General features: G+C 40.8%; 1 protein-coding gene and 4 pseudogenes across 2 annotated transcripts in view; 3 read left to right on the forward strand and 2 right to left on the reverse strand.

Moving 5' to 3' along the window:
- LOC138150186 (FACT complex subunit SPT16-like) overlaps nucleotides 1-2,772 on the forward strand; it is a 10,645-nt pseudogene extending 7,873 nt beyond the window's left edge.
- LOC138150031 (antigen peptide transporter 2-like) overlaps nucleotides 1-4,247 on the reverse strand; it is a 20,372-nt gene extending 16,125 nt beyond the window's left edge. Inside the window, exons 1-4 of one of the 2 annotated variants that reach the window (XM_069073385.1) lie at nucleotides 4,111-4,247; nucleotides 3,886-3,968; nucleotides 3,039-3,548; nucleotides 2,815-2,929 (exon numbers count right to left, since the gene is read on the reverse strand). In XM_069073385.1, coding sequence (XP_068929486.1) covers nucleotides 2,815-2,929; nucleotides 3,039-3,540 — 617 coding nt within the window. In that variant the 5' untranslated portion in view covers nucleotides 3,541-3,548; nucleotides 3,886-3,968; nucleotides 4,111-4,247. The remainder of the gene's footprint in view (nucleotides 1-2,814; nucleotides 2,930-3,038; nucleotides 3,549-3,885; nucleotides 3,969-4,110) is intronic. The other variant, XM_069073386.1, reaches the window with a different exon arrangement.
- LOC138150214 (antigen peptide transporter 1-like) overlaps nucleotides 1-24,955 on the reverse strand; it is a 153,396-nt pseudogene that overhangs the window by 25,814 nt on the left and 102,627 nt on the right.
- Nucleotides 4,091-20,266, forward strand: LOC138150187 (microfibrillar-associated protein 1 pseudogene; annotated as a pseudogene).
- LOC138150035 (pre-mRNA-splicing factor SLU7-like) overlaps nucleotides 23,361-24,955 on the forward strand; it is a 2,085-nt pseudogene continuing 490 nt past the window's right edge.

A 24,955-nucleotide genomic window follows, 5' to 3' on the forward strand; every position in this document is an offset into this window, starting at 1 on the left:
ATGTATGTATACATATATGGTATATATGTGTACACACAGTTGTGTAATAGGTAATAGAAATCTATCTTATGTAATGGAGAAGTAAATGAGGAAGGAAACAAGAAGGGGGTAATAAAAGGGAGGGAAGATAAAAGAAGACAGGGGTGAGAAGCAAAACAGACTTTAGAAGGGAAACAAGATAAAAAAAAGAGAAAAAAGATGGATAAATATAAGAAAATAGGATGGGTGAGGGTGTAGAATGTACAGTTAATAATCATAACTGTGAATGTGAATGGGATGAATTCAACCATGAAATGGAAGTAGACTGTAGAATGGATTACATACTAGATTTTGACAATAAGCTGTTTACAGGAAACATACTTGAACCACAGAGACATATACACAGAGTTAAAATGGACCTGAGTAAAATCTGTTATGCTTAAGTTGAAGCAAAACAGGCAGGAGTAGTGACCATGACCTTAGACAAAGTAAAAACAAAAAGACATAATTTAAAAGGGTAAGTAGGTAAGCTACATCTTGCTAAAAGGTTACAAAAATTCTATGTAATAGGTGGCTATGGAAGCATAGTTTAAAAACTAATTTGAAAATAAATAATCTAATCCTAAGAGTTTGTAGGTCAAAGAAAAAATCAGAGATATAGTCAACAATGAAACAACAATAGGATAATATTGGAAAATTTGTAAGATCAGCCAAAGCAGTACTTAGAGGAAAAGTTACATGTCCAAGTGTGTACATCAATAAAAGAAAGAAAGAGCAGATCAATGAATTAATCAAGCAACTGAGAGAACTACATTTGTCAAGGAAATCACATATCGAGCTTCACATGTGAAGGCACCTGGAGAACACTCTGTATCATCTTTAAATCTTCAAAATGCCTTTCGAATTCTAAAAGAAGTTCAGAAGTTCTGTTAAGACTTGGGAAGCAGAAGAAAAAGAAAAGGAGGGCATCATGAAACAAGACACTAGTAATCAATCTTAACCGGAGTAATCCCAGGCTGAAGGATCTGTACATCTGACTCAACATTGCCCAAAAGAGAATGCAAGGCTCCCTTGAAGCACATATCAATGGTTTCCATTTCACATCAGTTTGAGGAGACAAAGTGGATATTCTGTACCATAACATTAAGCATGCCTTAATTAAGCATTGTCCTGCACTTTCACCTCAAGAATGCCATCATGCTTGGAAAAAAGCGACACACCGATGTGCAGTTCTAGACTGAAGTGGGAGAAATCACCACTGATTCATGACTGAGATGAACTGTATGCTGAGCAGATGGAAAGAGAGATGAGGCACAAGCTGAAAACAGCCTTTAAAAACTTCATTGAGAAGGTTGAGGCCCTAACCAAGGAGGAGTTGGAGTTTGAAGTGCCTTTTAGGGACTTGGGATTTAATGGAGCCCCTTACAGAAGCACCTGCTTACTATAGCCCACTAGTAGTGCACTGGTGAATGCTACAGAATGGCCACCTTTTGTGGTGACATTGGATGAAGTGGAACTGATTCATTTTGGGTGAGTCCATTTCATCTGAAGAATTTTGATATGGTAATAGTCTACAAGGACTATAGCAAAAAGGTGACAATGATCAATGCCATCCCTGTGGCCTCTCTTGACCCCATCAAGGTGTGTTTGAATTCCTGTGACCTGAAGTACACTGAAGGAGTACAGTTCCTCAACTGGACCAAAATCATGAAGACTATTGTGGATGATCCTGAGGGCTTTTTTGAACAAGGTGGCTGGTCTTTTTTGGAGCCTGAAGGTGAGGAGAGTGATGTTGAGGTAGGAGACTCAGAGTCTGAAATTGAAGATGAAACTTTTAATCCTTCGGAGGATGAATATGAAGAGGAGGAGGAGGGTAGTGATGAAGACTATTCCTCAGAAGCAGAGGAATCATATTATTCCAAGGAGTCACTGGGCAGTGAAGAGGAAAGTGGAAAAGACTGGGATGAACTGGAGGAAGAAGCAAGAAAAGCTGACCATGAGAGCCATTATGAAGAAGAGGAGGAACAAAGACAGGGCATGAGCCAGAAAAGAAAGGTTTCTGTGCACAGGTCAGGCTGTAGCTCCAACCGTGGCTTCAGACACAGCTCTGCACCACCCAAGAAAAAGAGGAAGTAGATTTGAACTTTCACCTTATAATCCCTTCTTCCTACAGCCAACTCCTAAATATTTTACATGACATAGAAACTGTATTTTCCCCTTCATTTTCTTTGACTTTTTGCCATTTGTGTTCATGGGTTTTGGGGCCATTTTGTATGGACCAATCTACTCAGTGAATTCCAGAGCCCACCAGCCTACATGTCCTGAGACCACGATGTACACCAATCAATGGCCCCACACAGATGCCAAGGGAAAAGGTATTCTTGAAGAAGACCAGAGGCATCAACTATTAATATAGTTTCCTTCCTCTCTTTTTCTCTATCATCCTCTGCCAGGAAGACCTTGTTGGCTTCTGATACCCATATATAACCTATTTCCTCTATAGGGATGGGAGTGACCATGTCTCCTACCTCAGAGTAAGAACATCTAAAAAAGGAGTATTCCCAGTTCCAAATCTTTCAGGAGGCCAGATTCTGCATCTAGGAGTAGCTGGCCAATGAACATTACAAAGGGTTTGGGTGATGACAAATCCCTTCATGATCATAGGATTTGGAATTGTTAGCATCTGGTCCAACTCCCTTAATTTTATTGTTGACGAAACTAAGAACCAGAAATATGAAGTAACTGTCTCAAGGTCACACAGACAGTAAGTGGCAGACTCCTAAGGGAGATGGATATGATTTCCCTACCTCCTCCCACCCATACCAACTCACTGACCTTCCAAGGGAGAAGAAGCACATGAAGAAGATTGTAGTGGCAAAGGCATCAGGGTCAAAGTCCTGGCCCAGGATGTCAATCACACGACCAGTGTAGTGGGGGATGAACATCTCACCTGAAGTGGAAAACAACCAGATAGACAAGGAGCAACATCAAGCATCCTTTTCCATGTTCATTTAGATTCAAGCTCTCCCTCACTCCCCACTCCCTCCTTGTCCATTTACCTATGACTGCAGCAGCCAAGAAGAAGAAAGCAGCAATAAGGAAGGGGAAGTCAGGCCAGGACAGCCTCAGCAGCCTCCACATCATGGCTTTGTTCTCCTGGACTTGCTCCTTCTCCACTGCTGAGGGAGGGGCTTCTGAGGGACTCAGCACCTTCCACACAGCCCAGCCCAGTCCCATTCCTCCATAAGCCACCAGCAGCCAGCTCCATGGGGCTGAGGCCAGTAGCACAGGGGGAGCACTCAAGGACCCTGGAACCAGGGCCCTCAGGGACAGGAACAGGGGGGTGCTCAGGCACAAGGTAGGCAGTAGTTTCCCCACCTTCCCAAGCTCCCCCAATAAACTTAGCACCCCCGACAAGACCCCCACTCGAAAAGCCCCCTCCAGCCAGAGGACAAGGAGCCCTGGAGGGAACATAGCTCCCAGCAGCCCCTGCAACAACCAAAGCAGGATCAGGTCAGTCAGGAGGAGGGGAGCCCAGGGCCTCAGGCCAGGGAGCTGCATGTTGGGGCCTGTGAAAGAATGAGAGATAGTATTATATTATTATTATTAAAAATATAACATTGTTATAGAATTCTAATATAACAGTAAGAGATATTATCCTAAGGAGCAACACTTCCAATCAAGTCTACCATTTATCCCGTACCCAAGATTGCCTCCCTACCTACTAGAGGGCACCTCTACCTTAACCCCAAGCTCTTCAGCAGGTTGCCAGTAATAGCTTGATGGATGGGCTCCTAGGAATTGGGGTTGTTAGGGGTCATAGGGACCAACCCCGGCGTTTCTACAGATGAGGAAACTGAGGCTCAGAAAAATGAAGCTGTTTGCCCAGGGTCACAGGGAGAGTACCTGGCAGAGCGGGGCTTCAGGCGTGAGCTCCCCACCGCCAGAGCTCTTTCCACTTCCCCAGGGCTCAGGGGCTGGTGCTGCTTCTTGGGAGGGAAGGACAGAGAATTCCCCTAACATTTGGTGATGATGAAAGGGAGGGGGCCACCTCTGAAAACCTCCAAATATGATGCTCCTCCCCACCTTCCCAGTCCCTAACTCCACCGCGATGCCCCTGCGAGGACTTGCCTGTTCGCAGCACGGACTCTGGGGCTGCAGCTGGAGCGGAGCTCGCCGCCGCACCGTCCGGGTGCTGAGCAACGTTCCGGCGCGTCTCCAGGGTCTGCTCCGGGTCTCCAGTCCCTTTTATCCCTTTGCTTTCAGCCTCAGTCCCCAGCCCCAGAGCCTGGGGTTTCACTTTCTCTTCGCAGTACTGAGTCTCCAAACTGGAGGTTCCCCGACCTAAGTCCGTCACAGGGGGGCGCCCAAAATCCTTAAGTCAAAGAATGGGGAATTATTTTACTGAAAATCTAACCTTATTCCTGTGTTGGTCACCTCTGTTTATAGCACCCCGGAAAGCCTTTGTATGGCACCTACTCTAAGGTTTTAACGTGATACTGCTAAATTGTAATTATCAAGCTTAGCCTCCAAGAAGACAAAAAAGACACCTTTTACTTTTCTATAGAGGTGAACAATTATGGCTGTGGAAGACTAAACATAGCAAATTTTGTTCAGTAGTGATTAAATTTTCTGAACTGTTTTTTTTTCCTCTTTTTTATTCTTTATTGTAATGTATGGCTTTCTTGGGAGGAGGAGGGAGAGGGATGCGATGTGAAATGTACATGATATTTTTAAAAAAAGAAATTATTTTTTTAATAGTGAAAAGACAGGAAGTGTGTAAAGGACACCAAAGGGCTAAGGTGTGGTCAAGCCCAGAGAAACTGACAGTGTGGGTTGAAGGACTGAGGTTTGAGGATACTGCATAGTTTTAGGGAGTTCTGGAGAGAAGATGGAAATGGTGAATGAAGGAAAATACAGAGAATATGGATTGGGATAGTGATGAGGTGGGCTTAAGAGGGAGCAAAGACATAACACTGAATACTAAGTCATATCTAGGGCCAGTCACTACTAGGACAATGCATTAGGCAATGGAAAATCACATGGGGAAAAAGAAGGAGGCACCTGCAGAGAGGTTCACTTTTCCACCCATCAGTCCTCCTAAGATGCTTCTCTCCATTCCTTTACAAATCACCCCCAGTTCTGACCAGCTGATTTCAGACGTGTATAGTTTTCCAAACTAAGTGGAGGGATGTGTCTATTTTGGGAATGAAGGCTTTAAAACTTTTTTTCTTTGGGGGAGCGGGGATTGTGGGAAGGGAGACAATTACCAAAATTATTGGATGCTATCCAATTCTGAGATAAATAAATCCAACTTTTTAAATATAAAAGTGCATTTCCAGTAACCAAAATTGAGGCTAATAAAGCAAAAATTGCTCCCACTGACAATGAATTCCATCCAATCTCACTCATAGTCAGCATTGGCTCATGACATGCACAGACTGTCTTTCCCATTCCTTACTACTTGAACTTGTCCTGTCTAAACATGAAGTTAAGCTTCGTAGGAAAGTTAAATGTATTAAAACATATGTTGCATCATCTGTTATATTTCTCAACATCATTTGTTTTGTGTAGAATAAAAATAACTTGAATTCCAGAAAAACTTTAACTTTAGAAAAATTGAAATAACTTGAGAATAGAGAAAAAATGTGGGAAATTTTCAACTAGGAAAATTGATTGTCTAAAACTGTAAGTGGTGTGAGTTTGATTTTTTAAGGGGGTGGGAAGGTAGGGATTGCTATATAAAGTATGAAAAAAACTGGGTGAGGCCACAAACTCTGCCTAGTGCTCCAACCCTGTGACAGCCTAATCTGCCTAGCACCTAAAACTTCATGAAACAAGGCCTTTGTTGATTGGAAGAAATTCTCTACAGCTAACCATGGGACCTTGTTCCAGCCAATGGAACATGTGACAGTCAGGAGCCCTCAGGGAAAGGAATAAGCAGGGCTCTTTGGAAAGGAGAGGAAGAAGAAAGGGCAGCTTCAATCAAGGGTTCAACTAGTATCTCCCACCCTGAGTGCTGCCTGCTCTTGCTCAGTTCTCCTGGCTCCTCATTCACTTCTTTTTTGGAAACTCTCTGCTTCCAGAGAGACAGATACAGGTGCCCTGTCTGGCACTAGGTCTACCTCCCATGGGAAGAAGTGAGGAGGGGAAAGGGGAAGAAATGGGAAGGGGACTGCTAGGATAGTTATAAGCCCTGTAGTGGAAAGGTAACCATAATAAACCATGTCCACATTTGCCCACACCTTGACAATTTACAAAGCTCTCTCATACACATTCATTTTCATCTGCTGGTGGTGATGGTGATAACAGCAGAAGCAGCAGCAGTTTCCTCCTATTTATACTTCTGGTCTTCATGTACACCATCTTATTCAGTCCTCTCAAGAACCCTGGTATATACAAGCATTATCTCCTTTTTACAGAGGAAACTCAAAGGACCTAGAGTTAAAGGGGTCTTAAACATCATCTAGCATTTTATAGAGAAAGAAGCTAAGGTCCTGGGTGAGGAAAAGTACCCTGAATCCTGATCCAGGGATCTTTCCACTACAACGCCATTGAATATTCACTTTTAAAGTCCTACTATGGGCAAGTCTATGGACTGGGGATACAAAGAAAAAAAATGAAAAAGAAAAGTACCTGCCTACATGTAATTAGAGGATGCAACCTAAGAAGGAAGAGAATATTAACAAGTAGGGGAAGCCAGAAAGGGTTCCCAGAGAAGATGGTGCCTAAGCTGAAACTTGGGAAAAGCAAAATGGTTTAGAAGGCAGAGGGGAAATCAAAAGAAGAACATTGCAAACACAGAGTTCAGCATTTACAAAGGAATGGGGGTAATCAGGAAATAGCAAGAAGGCCAATCTAGCTAAAAGATAGAACAAATAGAGTCGAGTAAAATGAAATGTCTCAAAAAGGTTGATGAGTTCGGTGCCAAACAAGGGAGTTTTCATTTTATAGTAGAATGAATAGGGAGTCACTGAAGATTCTTGATCCAGGAAATGACAGGATGCCATCTTCTGCTTTAGGAAGAATATTTGGACATCTGTGTGAAGGGTTGTATCAGCAATGCCATATTCACAATGCCTATAGAGATTACAAATATGCTGATATAATTATCCATCACAAAATACGTCAGGTTTGCCATTTGGGGAAATAAACTAGAAAATTTATTAAGATACCAAAAGACTGAGTCCCAAAACCAGAAAGTGAAAGCCATGCGAGTAGTTATGATATTGGCACAGGTAGATAAAGTAGAAAGCACCCACATTCTCAAGCCTTTAAAACAGAACAGGCTACCTCAGGCAAAGGTCCTCCTCTCCCCACTCACAGCAACCACCCAGCGTCCTGGAAGAGCGCTCCCAGCAGCTCCGGCCCCTGGCAGTCCTCAGCAGGGGTCCTAACTCAAAAAAAAAAAAGGCAACTGCCACCAACTGCCAACCGCAGGACCATTAGCTCGGCTTTTCACTTTCTCTTGCTCTGCTATGTCAGCACGTCCATGGGGCATGGGAGATCTTTAAATCCCATAACCCTTACAAGGGTGGATTACAGAGGCAGAGACTGTAAACGGGAAGAACATAATGAGGGATTATCACAATAGTCCAGGCAAACGTGATAATGGTTTAAATAATGTGGTGGTTCTCTGAGTAGAAAGAAGATGGCTAGTAGAGCTGCTATGGAGTTAGACTTGGAAAGACTTGCCACTCATTGGTTATGGAGGGTGGTAACGGTGAATGGAGATGGAAAGATGACTGTGAATTTGGTTGTCAAAAATTGTTATACCCTCAACAGAAATAAGGAAGGTTAGAGAGAGATGGATTTAGTGGGGAGGATGAGTTCTATTTTGGACATGTTAAATTTTATATTGGATATCTAGGTGTAATTGTCCAAAAAGTAGTTCTTGCATGGGGAGTGGAGCTCAGAAGAGTAAGGATGGCTGAATCTTCTCATCTGGAGAGTAATCTGCATAGAGATCAGTTAAACCCATGTGATCTGACAAGATTACCTAGACATCTTTGGATGCTTTTAACAGAGCAGTTTCAGTTGAATGGTGGTAACAAAAGTCAAACTAAAAGAGGTTGAAGATTGAGTAAGATATGAGAAAATGGGGAATTTTCTCATTTAGCTATGTAATCTTTGGCTCAAGGAGTGAGTTGTATGGTAATTTTTCTTCGTTGCTTAAGATTATTATTCAATGTCCCATACCTGCATGAAGAGTACTAGGTAACTTCTGGACATAAGGCTTTAAGTCTTTTCTGTGAGTAAGGAGACTTTTAGCACATGACATTGCGAAGAATGGGACTCTCAAAGATGTGGAGATGATCTTCTTTACTCTGCACCGTGGGGACATGGGATTGTAGTTTGCCTGGGAGTCACCAGTTACTGCTTGATGTAGAAAACTTGTGTAGCTTCCTGGATGTGCAGAAAAAAGTTTGTGACTATCAGCAGAAATCCTCTAACACCAGGAAAAGCTAAGCAGCTGCTGGGGCTCTCAGCATCTTGCTACTGTAAGCTTAGTTAGCCAAAGCATTAATCAAAAACCAATAGGCCCCAGTGAACTCAAGATAAAATGTCTGCCATCTTCGTGTTTTCTTCCCAAATAGGTAAGCTAATCTTTGGTTTGTTCTCCCTTCCATTCTCTCTATGTCTAGTGTACAAATGGCATTTGACTATATTCTGAAAATATGACGTTAAAGGAATTATGATTTTTATAATAATAGATATATGTGTAATGCACATACAAATAGATTTTTTCAGAATTGCCTCTCTTGTGAGTCAGCTCACAATACAGCTTGAAATGATCAATTAAAGCTTTGACAACACTCACTGTCACTGGCATACTTGTGCCTATGTATTTTAAGTGAAGTGAATCAAAGATTATACAACCTGTTCCCATCACAGAATTCTTGTCCAGTGACCCATAAAGTAATGACCCCCAATAACTCAAGCAATATTGCTACCAGAAGACTCCAGAATTGTTGTATTGTCTTCCATTTGTGGATTTGTCTTGGGAAACCACTCTGGTCCTAGGAACAATTATTTGTAATTCACCTTCACATTGTGATTTATGTATGTACTTGTGTCTTCACTTCAGCAAGGTGGAATTCTGATCAGGAGGATTCCCGATTTGCAAATCCGTTCCTCATAATGAAACTAATTAAATAAATGGCTACCTGATTCTTGGCATTTAGTCTCTGGCCTATTGTTTCATTCTCAGGTCAGAGACTGAATTAGTAAAATCCTGTTAACATTAATTGATGTCAGAAGTTTTTTAAGGGGTGGACATAGGGTGAAACTTGATTTCTCCACTACCAGAGAGAAGGAAGAGGGGTCAACTGGATCTTTTTCCAGAGATACAACTTATGTTATCAGGCAGGTCCAATGCAAATTCTCACTCCATTAAGGGGTCAGCCTTTGACTAAGTCTACATTTGATTGTGAGGAATGTTCCTGGCCTTTACTTGGCCCAGATTACTCTAATATGGCCTGTTAGCATGCAACTTTTGCTGCTTCTTTTCTCTTATAATTCTGGGCATACTATGGCCTGCAATTTTTCTCTTTTCTTCTCTTTTATAAATGTATGCCTGAGCTATGGACCGCAGGTTTTATTTCTCCACAAGGAAAATTTTATTTGTTGTTGGGGCCTGTAGCCCCACTTTGGGTCTCAGGCAGCCTCTCTGAGTTCAGGTTTGATGTAACAGGACACAGAGCAATCAGCAATATGTGCTGATCTCATCTGTGGTCAGGACACCCTAACCTCTAGGAAGTGCCAAGGCACCCAGATTGTGTGCTATCATGCAATTTACCCTGTTACCTTGAGATTAATCTCGGGGACTAAGGGTAAGTGCTCATGAGTACACAAGCTGTTCTGGACACAGCCTCCCTGTTCTCTGATTGTACCTTCCCTCACGAGCTGTCCACAAGCTCTGCAAGTGCACTTTGGGTATTTAAGGGCTGAAGCAGGAGGAGGCTGGGAGAATGGAAGGAGAGATGTAACAACACACCAGTCCTGCCAATAAAGCTGTGCCTCTTTCCATTTCCACTGACTCGACTTCTCCTTTGTGCAAACATGCAGGACATGTCTGGGTGAGCACCAAGGGTCAGGAAATGGAGGTAAGCCTCAGCTAGAATCCTAAGAGTCATTACAAATGGCATCCTGAACAGGGACAAATAAAGTATGTGTGGTTTTATAGGGACCTTTTAGCTGAGCCCCCAAGCTAGTGGGGAAGATAGAGGAGAAGCCCTGAGGGACCAAGGGAATTCTGGGTTTGGCTTGGGATGAAAATGGGGAATCACATCCCGATAATTAAACCAGAGGAAATGGAGATTTGGGCTTGCCAGCTTTATAAGGCAGTTAAAGACCAGGGACTGAACCTCCCACTTAAGGACCTGGAGAGATTTATTTTAAAAGTGAAAGTGGTCTCTCCACTGATAGAAGACATGGGCTTAGATAAGCAGAAATGGGGCATAGTTGGGGAACAAATGACAATTTATTTGGTAAATTGGTAGCCAGCCAGGAGAGAGAGGAGTGAAGGACTAATGGAAGAGGGACTCCAGCATTTCCTCATTTCTGCCTTTTTTCTATGGAATATATTAATGATATGCTTAACAACAAAAATGAAAGTGCCAGGGGTGGCTCAAACCATTCACTGTGATACAGCTGTCTTTGTTGCAAACAGATAAAAAGAAAATGATCAAGTAAGTTTTACCTAGGACCAAGCATAATATCTGATTTCTGCAAATTATCTTCAACAATTTCTGAGTGCACTCTTCCTGTCATTTTCTATATCTCTCTGTTTTGTTTATGTGTCTCTGTGTGAAAGAGTGTAAGTGAGTTATCTAACACCCTGTAAGGTTCAATATGCAGCTGGACTTTCCTTGGAATGCTCTTGTGTCTTTCCCTCCCCCTTCCTGAGGAGAGAGAAGGAGAAAAGAAAAATATTTTATTTTGTACATTATATGATGGTTATATTAAGTCATAGAGTATAGAAAGAAGTATCAGGAATAAAGCATTTGCATTAAAAAGTGTGAACAGAAGTTTTAAGATCTTTAAAAGTTTGAAAATCTCCTCCTCTTCATTCCACTCTGGCCAAGTGGAGTGAGGAGAAGGTGATAAGAAATAATAAGGGAATTTTTCCCTCATATCAAAGGGGCATACGAACAAACATTTCTTGCCTCACATATTAGAAGAAAAAAATCTGTGTGTCAGAATGAAACTGTAAGTCAATTGAATTCATGTGAAAAGTAAAAAAGTATCACTCCTAATTTGATGCTAAAGACAAGTCATAATTCATTTTACTATTTGGCATTTAGGCAAATTAGAATATTTTCTAAGATCTTAGAAAAGATCTAAGATCTAAGATCGCTTTGGGGCAGCTATTTGGCACAGTGAGTAAAGCTCTGGCCCTGGAGTCAGGAGGACCCAAGTTCCATTCCAGCCTCAGACACTTAACATCCACACACACACACACACACACACACACACACACAACTAGCCATGTAACCTTGGGCAAGTTACTTAACCCCAATTGCCCTCCAAAAGGCAAAAATAGAGCTTTGAGCTCTAGTAGAGGGGGAGAAAAAAGAATACGGCACCATTTCTGACTCCCTCCTTGCTGGAAGGATCAAAGCTCTCACTTTCAAAGAAGTCTTTAAGGAGTGGACACATAAATAAAGTTTATTGGAGTAAAAGTTTTGTCAGATAGAAACATTTTACAAAAATTCATTAAAGCCTCTTGTCCCAGATTAGACTAAAAGCGAATGTTGAAGACTAATAAGGAATTTGAGCTACCCTTCCAATCTGACTAATGGGAGAAAGGATGATAAATTTATCAAGGACCGCACTAGCAACAACCCTGGGCATTGAAGCCCACACCTTTAAGCAAGAAGATGAACCTCTCCATTCAAAACACCTAAATACACAATCAGGCTCTGCATCTATGAGGAGAGGAGAAAAATCTCTACACTTGATTAGCCCAATTTTCTATCAACACTTTTTGTGGGAGGCGGAGCCAAGATGGTGGAGTAGAAGCAGGACCTCCCCACTGCTCTGGCTTCTACCTTCCCCAATCCATGTAAAAAGGGGACTCTAAAAAACTTTGGAGCTGCAGAACCCACAAAATGACACAGAGAAGCTAACCTCCCGCTGAGGACAGCCTGGCAGGATGGCAGGAATCGGCCAGCTCAGTGCTCTGGGAGACCAGCCCAGCGCCATGCCAATGCTTTAGCCCAGGGCGGGCCTGACCAGCCGTCAGACAGAGGAACTCCAGATCAGCAGCAGCTGTGGCCGTTTCCAGAATTATCAACACATAGATGCGAAGGACAAAGTGAGAGGTCAGTGTAGTCTGCACTTTGGGACCCAGTAAGTGGGAGTGCTTGGCTTTTTCCCCCCGAGGGGAGAAGCCACTGAGACACCAGCACAGCCAGCCAGCGCCACATGGCAGCTTCAGCTCCTGGCCTGCAGAGTGTAGGGGGATCAAGCACCAGTCTTAGGGGTAATTGCTCTTGCTTTAACCTGCTTGGATCTGGATTGCAGTCTAAGGTGGAGGTCCTGGGGTGTGTGTCCAGCTTGCCAGAGTGTGTGGAGACCTCAGCCATCTAATATCTCCGGCAGCTGAGAAAACCCCAGTGTTTGGTATGAAAGCTCCCCTGTCTGGTGGCAGAGTCCTACTGTGGCAAAAAGCCCAGGGGTCAAGTGACTGAGGGGCATCATGACCAGCCAAAGGAAACAAAGCAGACAGAAGATTCCAACATTAGACTCCTATTTTGAGGACAAAAAGGAGCAAAGCATGGAACAGGAGGAAGACAGTGAAGTCAGAACTCCTGCACCAAAAGCTTCAAAGGAAAATACTAGCAGGTTACAGGCCATAGAGAACCTTAAAAAGCAGATAAGAAAAGTGGAGGAAAAATTGGGAAGAGAAAAGAGAGCAATGCAAGAAAATTTTGAAATGGGAGTCAACAGCCTGATGGAGGAAAATAACACTTTAAAAAACAGACTGACTCAAATGGCAAAAGAGGCTCAAAAAGGCAATGAGGAGAAAAATGCCTTAAAAAATTGAATTTGCCAGATGGAAAAAGAATCTCAAAAGCTCAATGAGGAGAATCACGGCTTCAGGATTAGATTGGAGCAAATGGAAGATAATGACTTTTTGAGAAATCAAGATGCTGGTAAACAGATCCAAACAAATGAAAGAATAGAAGGCAATGTGAAATATCTCATGGGAAAAACCACTGACCTGGAAAGTAGATCCAGGAGAGATAATTTAAAAATTATTGGACTACCTGAAAGCCATGATCAAAGTGAAATCATCCTCCAGGAAGTTCTCAAAGAAAACTGCCCCAATGTTTTAGAATCAGAGGGCAAAAGAGGTTCAAAGAATCTATCGATCACCTGCTGAAAAAGATCCCAAGAAGAAAACTCCTAGGAATATTATAGCCAGGTTCTGGAATTCCAAGATTAAGAAGAGAGTACTACAAGCAGCCTGGAAGAAACAATTTGAATATTGTGGAAACACAATCAGGATAACCCAGGATCTGGCAGCTTCTACACTGAGGGCTTGGAATATGACATTCCAGAGGGCAAAGGAGCTGGGATTAAAACCAAGAGTCACCTACCCAGCAAAACTGAGTATCGTGTTTCAGGGGAAAATATGGTCATTCAGTGGAATAGAGGGCTTTCAAGCATTCTTGCTGAAAAAACCAGAGCTGAATAGAAAATTTGACATTCAGATACAAGAAGCAAAGCATGAGAAGGTAAACAGGGAAAAGAAATCGTAAGGAACTTATCAAAGTTGAACTATTAACATTCCTACATGGAAAAACAATAATTGTAACTTATGAAACTTTTCTCAGTAGTTGAAGGGAATAGAAATATATATACATACATACATATATATGTCTATATATGAAGGTATATGGACATATGAATACATATGTGAATGTGTGTATATATGTTTACAGGTATATATAAATAGAGGGCAAAGGACCAATTTAACAGGAAGGGATGATACTTAAAAGGTGAAATTAAGAGGTGAGAGAGGAATATAATGAGAGGAGATGGGGAGAGACAGAATGGGGTAAACTATCTCATACAGAAGAGGCAAGGGGAAATGGTTACAATGGAGGGGAAGAACAGGATGGCAAAAGGGAATGGGTCAACCTTATTCCCATTGAATTTGGCTTGAGGAGGGAATTAAATACACACTAAATAGGGTATCTCACCCTCCAGGAGAGTAGGGTGGGAAGGGGATTAGAGGGGGATGATGGAAGGGATGCCGGGCTGGGGTGGAGGGAATTTAGAAGCACCCACTTTTGAAAAGGGAAGGGATCAAAGTAGAGAATAGAACAAGTGGGAGGTGGGATAGGAGGGAGGGAAATATAGTCAGTCTTTTACAATATATCTACTATGTTATTGTTTTGCATTAGCCGCACATGTACATCCTATACTGAACTGCTTATCTTCCCAGTAAAGGTGGGTGACAAGGGAGGAAGGGAATGAATCTGGAATTCAAAGTTTTAAAATCAAATATTCAAATATGTATGTGTGTATATATATATATGTATGTATGTATGTATGTATACTATTATCAATACTAACATGTAATTGGGAAATAAGATATACAGGCACTGGGTCATAGAGATCCACTGGAAAATCTAAAGGGTTATGGGAGAAAATATGGGAGAGAGCAGATTGGAGAAGGAGATATCCTGTGGGACTGCTATTTTGGGGTGGTGGGTAGGGGAAAAACAAGGAGAAAATTTGTAACTCAAAATCTGGTGGAAATGAATGATGTAAATCAGAAGTTAATAAAGCAGTTGAATAAAAATAGCAACTTCTCCTCTATGAGGAATAAAGATTCATTTCTTTTTTTTTTTTTTTTTTTGCTTTTTGGAGGGGGGAGGGCCAGGCAATTTAAGTGACTTGCCCAAGGTCACACAGCTAATAAGTGTTAAGTGTCTGAGGCCAGATTTGCACTCAGGTGTTCCTGACTCCAGGGCCAGTACTCTATTCACTTCGACACCTAGCCACCCCAAAGATTCATTTTAATGGTCAAATAATGCTGTAGTGGAGGCAGGGGGAAAGGAGAAGGGGAGTGGGACCATATCAAGAAGTGTATCAGAAACTCATACACCCTATATTACCCTGTCAGTGGGGAGACAGGGGAGGGACTTTGTGGTGGGGCATAGGTTTTTAAGGCTTGATTTTGTTTCTATAGGGTGTGTCTATTTTAGGAGACACATGCCACTTTAGTAGCTTAATAAATTTATCTTTCATCTTCACCCCTCTCAAACCTGAATGAGTTATTTCTCATAACAGAAACATAGACTAAAAATTAGCTGGAAACTAAATAATGTAATCCAAAAGAATGAGAGGGTCAAATAATAAATCATAGAAACAATCAATAACTTCATAAAAGAGAATGACAATAACATGACAACATACCAAAACTTATGGGATGTAACCAAAGCAGTTCTTAGTGGAAATTTTATATCTCAAAATGCTCACATGAATAAAATAGAGACAAAGGATATCAATGAATTGGGCATGTAACTAAAAAAGCTAGGGGGAAAAAATTAAAAATCACCAATTAAATACCAAATTAGAAATTCAGAAAATTAAAGAGAGATTAATAAAATTGAAATTAAGAAAACTATTGAACTAGTAAATAAAACTAACACCGGGGTCTTTTGGGGGGGGGAAATAGATAAACCTTTGCTTAATTTGGTTTTATAAAGAAAGAAGAAATCCAAATTACCAATATCAAAAATGAAAAGGGTGAATTCACTACCAATGAAAAGGAAATGAAAACAATAATCACAAGCTATTTTGCCCAACTGCATGCCAATAAGTCTAACAATCTAAGTGAAATGGATAAATATTTGCAAAAATATAAATTGCCCAGACTAACAGAAGAGGAAATAAAATATTTAAATAACTCCATTTGGTAAAACGAAATTGAACAAGCCATCAATGAACTCCCTAAGAAAAAATCTCCAGGGCTAGATGGATTTACAAGTGAATTCCACCAAATACTTAAAGAACAATTCCAATACTATATAAGCTATTTGGAAAAATAGGCAAAGAAGAAGTCCTGCCAAATTCTTTTTATCATACAAATATTGTATTGGTACTTAAACCTTAAAGGGCCAAAACAGAGAAAAAAATTATTTACCAATTTCATTAATGAATATAGATGCAAAATTTTGAAATAAATTGTTAGTAAAGAGATTACATCAACTTATCATGAACATAATACCCTATAACTAAGTGGGATTTATACCAGGAACACAGGACTGGTTCAATAATAGGTAACCTATCAGCATAATTGACCGTATCAATAACAAAATTAATGGAAATCATATGATTATTTCAATACATGTATAAAAACAAGACCCACTCCTATTAAAAATGCTAGAGAGCATAGGAGTAGTTTACCTGTCAGATCAATAAAGAAGGGAAGACATTTATGACCAAACAAGAAATAGAGAACATTATAAAATGCAAAATGGATAATTTTTATCATATTAAATTAAAAAGTTTTTGTACAAACAAAGCCAATTCCACCAAGATGAGAAGGTAAGCAGAAAGCTAGGAAACAATTTTCATAGCCAGTGTCTCTGATAAAGGCCACATTTCTAAAATATACAGAGAATTTAGTCAAATTTACAAGAATACAATTCATTCCCCAATTGATAAATGGTCAAAGGATATGAAAGACAGTTTGCAGATGAAGAAATTAAAGCTATCTATAGTTATATAAAAATGTTCTAAATCCCTATTGATTATAGAGAAATGCAAATTAAAACAACTCTAAGGCATCACATCACATCTATCAGATTGGCTAACATGACAAAGAGGAAAATGATAAATGTTGGAGAAGATGTTGGAAAATTGGAACACCAATGTATAGCGGGTGGAGTTGTGAACTGATCCAACCATTGTGAAGAACAATTTGGAACTATGCCCAACAGGCTATAAAACTGTGCATACCCTTTGATCCATCAATACCACTACTAGATCCATATTCCAAAGAGACGACAAAAAAGGTGAAAGGACTGACATGTACAAAAATATTCATAACAGCTCTTTTTGTGATGATAAAGAATTGGAGATTGAGGGGATGCCCATCAATTGGGGAATGACTGAACAAGTTCTGGTATATGATTGTAATGTTCCATAAGAAATGAAGAGCAGGCAGATTTCAGAAAAACCTGGAAAGACTTACATGAACTCATGTTGAATGACATGAGCAGAACCAGAAGAACATTGTACACAGTAATAGCAACCCTCTGTGATTGTCAACTTTGATAGACTTACTTCTTCTCAAATGTACTCCAAAAAACTCATGATGGAAAGTGTTATAGACATATAGAGAAAGAACTATGGAGTCTGCATGCAGATCTAGGCATACATACTATTTTCTCTTTTTTTGCTTGTTTTTTTTTCTTTCTACTGGTTTTCCCCTTTTGTTTTGATTCTTCTTTCACAACATGTCTAATGTGGAAATAAGTTTAATATGATAATACATATTATCGTATTATTACATATTATGTATTATATTGTTACATATTACAAAAAATATAAATTTTCCCAGAAGAGGAAAAAATATTTTAATAACTCCATTTCGTAAAAAGAAATTGAACGAGCCATCAATGAACTCCCTAAGAAATCTCCAGGGCCAGATGGATTTACAAGTAAATTCCACCAAATACTTAAAGAACAATTCCAATACTATATAAACTATTACATATTATTATAATAGCCTATATCAAATTGCATGCCATCTTGTGGAGAGAGAAGGGAAGGGAGGGAGAGGGAAATTAGAACTCAAAATCTTATAAAAGTATATGTTAAAAACTAGAAATAAATATTTTTTAAAAGACAGGAAATTTGGAAGTGAGAGCAGAAGGAAAATACCAATTTGCATCAATAGGGGTCTCTTCCTCACCCACGAGTTCCTGATGTCAATGAAGTTACAGGTTCCCTTCCTAACACTACGTTAAAGGTGAGCTCCTTCAAGAACAGGGATCATTCCTTCCAGTCAAAAGCCGTTCTTTGCATCCCCAGAAGGTAGACCAGGTCCTGGCACACTTTCCTAAATGTTTGTTGACTGACTAGCCTACTCTCGGTTTGTGGGAATCCAGGGACAAAACCAAAGTTTCTGTCTTGTAATTGCTTGGTATATACTTTGCATTACTAGTAGAATGGAAACACATAGAGGAGTTTAATTGGTGGACACCAAGAAAAGTCCTGTTGTAAATACTTATGGAACAGTATTGTGTATTCTATTGGATTGGTAACAAAAGTCAAGGTTGCTCATATTCTCTTGGGAGTAAAATGCACAGAGAAGGAAAGGGGAATTTCGGGAGGGAGAGTATCCTTCCATCTTAAGGCCATCAGCTTACAGTCTGGTGGCACTGAAGCTGAAGGAAGCCTTATCTTTTTTCCCACACCAGTCCTCTTCATTCAGCTGCCAACTTTGTAAAACAAGGCTTCGGAATTCTAGGAATGGAACTGCACTTGTGAATTCACTGATTTAGGGAAGTCCCAGATGGAAGACATTCCTTCTAACTTGTAAGATGAGTTAGCACCTTCTCTGCATTTTGTGCTTTTAGCCTCTCATAACCGTCCTGTTACAGGCTTATTTAGGTTCTTTTGGCCAATGTCAACTTTCCTTCTAATAAATTTTTTTCCGTTTTGGGGGGAGGCAGAAATTACAGTTGAAGTCTGAGTTCACACCTACTCTTCCTAAATACTTAAATAAGAGGCTTCACCCTTTCCTGATGTAGTCCTTAATAGGAGGTACTTTCTTCCATATAAATGGGAATTTGGGGTAAATAAGGGGATTTTTGGAGGACGGTGCTATCTGTCCTTATCCTTGGCAATAAATGTTTCGTTGAAGGAGTATAAGTGACTTTTCTAAACATTAAGAAAAAAAAAGATTGTAGGTTCCCCATCTCAGGTTCGGGGACTGCAGCCAGAGTTTTCATGAAGCTGCCCCCTTTTGTTTCACAGCTGGGGCTGTCCCGGTTCAAAGATGAGAAAGGGGAGATTTCAGTAGAGAAAGTGAAGGTGAAACGTTATGTGGCCGGGAAGCGGGCAGACTATACACCTATGGAGTCCTCAGGTGAGGAGGATGAAGATTTTCAGTTCATCAAGAAAGCCAAGGAACAAGAAGCAGAGCCTGAGAAACAGGAAGAGGATTCATTTAGTGATCCCAGCTTTGACGTTTGCAGAACTTCACCAATGACGAGGTTAAAGAAAGGTTGGCTTGGCATCGGAAAACAGTAGAGTCTGAACGCGATTCTGAAGTAGAAGGAGATGGAGAGGGGAGTGGAATGGAAGGACAGTGGTGAGGAAGAAGAGGAAGGACTTGATGAGGAGCAAGTCGAGTGGCAGCGTGGCATGATGAGTCAACGTGACAATGCGTCAGCGAGCAAAGGAGATGAAAAATGAAGAAGTGAAAGTCATGGAAGTGGCCCATGAAAGGCGTTCTGGTGAAGAATCAGAAGCGGAGTTCAAGTATGAAGAATATACAAACAGGGAAAGTGAAATGGAGCCCCGCCTCAAGCCAATCTCTGTTCCAAAGAAGGACCAGGTAACAGTTCAAGAGGGTGAGACAGAAGCACTGAAGCAGGAGTTGGAGCAGGATCTTAAACGTCTGGCTGCAGGGAGGCGCAAGATTGTGGAAAAGGAGACAAAGAAGGAACTGGAGGAAAACAAACATTCCCTGGCTGTCCTGGATGCGTTCAATACGGATGAGGAGGGAAATGAGGCATGGAAAGTTTGGGAGCTAAAAAGAATCAAACGGGACAGAGGAGCGAGAAGCCACCGAGAAGGAGAAAGCAGAGACTGAACGTGTTCGAAACCCGACGGAAGGAGAAAGCCGAGCTGAACTCCGAGGAAATGGCAAAGTTATTACCAACAAAGCTTTTAAGGGCAAACACAAGTTCTTGCTAAAGTACTATCACCGGCGTGCTTTCCTTATGGATGAAGATGAAGAAGCATACAGGGAGACTTCAGTGCTCCCACCCTGGGGAATCATTTCAATAAGATAATTCTTCCCACAGTTATGCAGGTCAAGAACTGTGGAAGGTCGGGCAGAACCAAAAACACCCACCTTTTGGATCAAGACACTATGTCCTGTGATTCACCTTGAGGTCAAAAGAGTGTCCAAAATACCAAGCTCTTCAAGCAATATGCAGCTGGGGTACAAGATGTATTTGAAAGGCCTCCTGCCAAGAGACGAAAACTACTTAGGATTCAATGGCTCACTTCCTTGACTATGGACTAGATTGTCTCAGAATTGCCTTTAGGTTTAAAATCTGTGATCCTTTGAAAGAAAGATTGCTGAGAGTGAAATGTATGAAGAATTTGTAGCACATGAATATAACGACCCAATATTATAAAGAATTCAGGGAAACTTGAGAAGATATCATGACTCAGAGCATGTTATGATTAACATTGAATTACAAAGACTTATGAACATTTCTACTACTCTCTTCTTAGTCAAGAGGTGGTTTACCACCAAAGGGGACAGATGCTATCACACATGGGCAATGTGTTCATTTGCTTTGCTTAACTGTCCTTCTTTGTTACCAGGAAAGGTTCTATTTGGTTGGAGTAGGAGGTAGTATTGGGAAATGAGAGTGATTTTTTAAAGAAAATTTTTAAAACTTATTTTTTTAAAAAAGAAAGTCTACGTTTGATTCCATATTACAATGAAGCATGGCAGTAGGCACTATATTCAGCTTTTTAACTTGGTATATGGAAAAGGAGAAACAATATAAGCTATTTTCATGCAATCTATGAGAGAGCACAGAAGGTTATATGTATATCTCTATATAGATACACATGCCTCTGTCTATATGTATGTATTATATATGTTATATGTATCTGATGAGCTCTCAAAATACCTTATTCTTTCTTCACCAATACTGGTCTTCTCTGAAACCTCTTCACTTTCTCCAATATCAGCATAAATTGCTTCCTTTGAACTTAGCTGATAAAAGTCTCAATTGCTCTTTCCTAAATACTGTATGTTTCCATCCTGATGAGGCAGAAGTCTATTTTAAGAGAAAGGGAGAAAAGGGCTTTGGAGAGTTACTTTAAAGAAACAATCAAATTCTCTCTACCTTGTGAGATTGGCCTCACCGTAGTAACTGATAATCCTGTACCTCCTTTAACCCTCCCTCCTTTGGTTTCTCTAAAGTGGTTTTATTCTACATCTGACTGGTCCTTCTACTTTTCTTCTTCCTTTTCTACTTTCAGTATGTGTAATCCTGGAGGTCTATTTTCAGGTTCCTTCTCTACTCTGTCCCTTGCATTTTTGTCTCAGTACTTCAATTTCAGCAAAGTTGCCTGGACAGAATAGGAAGTACTTATCAAATTGAATAGGCCTTAGGTAGCTTAGAGGCTACATGATGTATTTATATGCAAATTAGCCCAGGAGGGGAGGTCCCAGGGAAGAAGGTACAGAATTGAAATGTCCAGTGTAAATGCTGACAGGCAGCTGCCCCTGGAGGTGGGAAGAGGTGAATTTCAGTCCCTGACTCTTCCTCCTTCTTCTCTGGGCTGAGTGGGCAGATACCTCCACTGATTGCTACAAGCCACTCAATGTCCAGCACTAAGTGTGGTCAGAGATGTGATAGAGAATGAACAGGCCATGTGGGTAGTTCAAGGAAGAACTCCCTTTATTGATTCTTTGGACAAGGTTTTTATAGAGCAATGAGACAAAAGAAAATGTAACTCTAGTTTTCTTATCACTATTAGAACAGGAGGTTCAGGTAATGTATCAATATCCTGGATGTAACAAAGTATCTCTAAACTAATAAGGATTTAACACAGGTGACTAATCTTAGGGTAAAGCCTTTGATCTCAAAACTCAAATAATATCTTTTTAAATGCAGCTCATCATAAAGGAAAATTCCAGGAGCAAGCTTTTGAAAGCTGCATCTCAAAGGATTCCCTTTAGAGCTATTAGTGGAGATTTTACCTGAGTCCCCTAGGCTCCCCACAACTGATGAAATCACAAGGCCAGCTATAAAAACAACAACCAACCAAAAGACTTCTCCCAGGAAACCTAGCCTGATTTTCCTAGAATTCTGATAGATTCAAAGATTGACTCAGTTACACAGCTGTGCTACGTCATGGGCAGGACCTGACCTTAGGTCTTCTAACTCCAAGGACAGATCTTTATTGCTAATACTGAGCTGCCTTTAACCCCTTGAGCTAGTTTTTAAGGGAAGGGAATGAGTATTTCTATAGTGCCTACTGTAAGCTAAGCACTGTGCTAGCAATTTACAATTTTTTTTCTCATTTGTCCCTCTCAACAATACAGTGATAGACTTGCCATTGTTTTCTGCATTTTACAGTGAAGGAAACTGAGATTAACAGATGTTAAGTAACTTGCCCAGGTGTAGCAGCAAGCACCCCAGCATCCCCAGGGTGGCAGCCAACACAGGTTCTTAGATCTGCTTTTCTAAAGGAAAGCAGCTCAAAATGTGTTAACAATCTTGCTTTAATCAATCAAATATATCATTTACCTAGTTCAGGGGAAAAAGTCAGCACTCCAAACTTCAGAGTATACAGACAGAAGTTACAAGCAGAAGTTACAAGAAGACAGAGAAACATTTCAAGCAGACAGGCCTCCAACTATGTGACCATTACATCCATAACTAGTAAATTACCAGAGAGGGTTTTCAAAGCTGGGAGGCTCTCAATGGCTGCCCAGAGTCTCATCTGGTCAAATCACACAACATTTCTTAAAGTGAGCCCCAAAGCAAAGCCTCCCATCAGGGCTTATATAGCCTTCTCCTGGCTCAGAGAATGTAACAACCCTCTTGACCCACTGCCCAATCACAAAGCATTCACTCCTGCCACAGGATCCAGGTACACTTAAGCCTATCAAAGGGCCTAGAGGCAGGGAAGATCTTAAATTTCCATTCCCATAACACCAGGTGGACACAGATGGTAGTGTTTAAGACTAGATTTCAACTTCACTTCTTTTTAACTCAAGGCCCAGAATTCTCTTCACTTCATCACCTGGTTTCCTGCCACATTGTGCTTCCCCTTCTGTGTAGAATATAAATGAACACAACCTCTTCTTTATAAATCACAGAATGATAACTTTGGAATTTCCTCCTATCAAACTACTCATTTATTAACACACACACAAATACTGTGTCCTTCTGACTGTATGGGGACAAAATGTCCAGTTGAGGATACCTTCTCCCAATGCTGTTTGGGGATGAAATCTTCAGCTCATTCCCCTAGGGTCTTCCCTTTGGCAGACACAAGGGCACCACCAGATAACCAAGACCAAGTTGACTGCTGTTGCACAAGCAGTACGCACTGGTCCCCCAGGGGAATCAAGTAACATAGGTTTGGAAGAGCCAAGGAAAATGACATGGGAATACTGGAGAAACAAGAAGGAGCTAGAAGAAGAGAGAGAACTGGGTAATGCATCAGCTGAAGTCAACAAGGAAAGAAAAGATTTCAGTCCTCTTATTCCTCAGTATATCTCCTCTGTGCTGTGGTATATAGATTCCTCAAAAAGACCCACATTGAAGCATCAGAGACTCCAACCTGAGAAACAAAAAATATACAATTCATCTGGAGAATGTTATTAGAGGGGTGTAAAAGAGAATATGGTGACAACAAAATACTGAAAAGAAGCATGTGAAAATTGTGAGTCTATAACACACACACACACACACAAGACTACTTTGAGAGACGTTGGCATGTTGGTGCCAAGTCTGCAGGAACAAATACAGCCCCAGACAAAGCTACACAACCATAGCTTATGCTTGACTATAACAGCAAAAGGGATCAGTGGAATGGCTACAACTCAGAAGAACATGGTAAGATTGTGGAAGAATATGCCAAAGTTGACCTGACTAGCATAAACTGAAAACTCAGAAGCTACAGGAAGAATTAGCCTCAGGACTGTCAATAGAACTAATGAATTGCCCAAAACATCAGTGGGGAGAGAAAGAGGCAGAAAGAGACCATGACAGTGAAGATGAGGATGCAAGTAAGTATGCGGATGACATTGATGTACCTGGATAAAATGTTGGCTCTAAAAGATGATTTGCAGTCTGGAATCCCAGGATGTGAAAAGTCATTGCTAAATACTTGCAAAATTTAGATCTCAATTCTGCCTACTATGATCCAAAAACCAGAGCAATGAAAGAGAATCCCTAGGCCAATGCAGGAAAGAATCCTGGTGAAGTTAGTTATGCAGGAGACAATTTCGTTAGATATACCAGAGATACCATTTCAATGGCACAAACACAGTTGTTTGCCTGGGAGGCTTATGACAAAGGGTCTGAAGTGCATCTCCAAGCAGATCCAACAAAGCTGGAGTTGTTGTATAAATCATTTCAAGTCAAGAAAGAATATTTTAAAGAACAACAGAAAGAAAGCATCTTAGAGAAGTATGGAGGTCAAGAACACCTGGATGCTCCCCCGTCTGAGTTACTATTGGCTCAAACAGAAAACTACATGGAATATTCAAGTCATGGAACCATCATCAAAGGACAAGAACAAGCTATTGCCTGCTCTAATTATGAGGAGGATGTCAAGATGAATAATCATGAGCATATCTGGGGATCCTAGAAAGAAGGTAGATGGGGATACAAGTGCTGTCACTCCTTTTACATATTTTCCTCCTGCACTGAAGAAGCTGTAAAGGAAATTACTAATGCATATGTATCAGTTCCTGATGATGACTTGGAAGAAGAGCAAACAAACAGACCAAAAACTCTAATGGAGCCACACCAAGAGAAACATAAAGAGGAGGAGGAAAAGAAGAAGAAGAAGAAGAAGAAGAAGAAGAAGAAGAAGAAGAAGAAGAAGAAGAAGAAGAAGAAGAAGAAGAAGAAGAAGAAGAAGAAGAAGAAGAAGAAGAAGAAGAAGGAGGAGGAGGAGGAGGAGGAGGAGGAGGAGGAAAGAGAGAGAGAAAGAAAGAAAGAAAGAAAGA

This window comes from Petaurus breviceps, unplaced genomic scaffold (assembly GCF_028583685.1).
Source record: "Petaurus breviceps papuanus isolate PSGF00001 unplaced genomic scaffold, PetGlider_PUasm1.0 90865, whole genome shotgun sequence".
Lineage (NCBI taxonomy): Eukaryota > Metazoa > Chordata > Mammalia > Diprotodontia > Petauridae > Petaurus > Petaurus breviceps.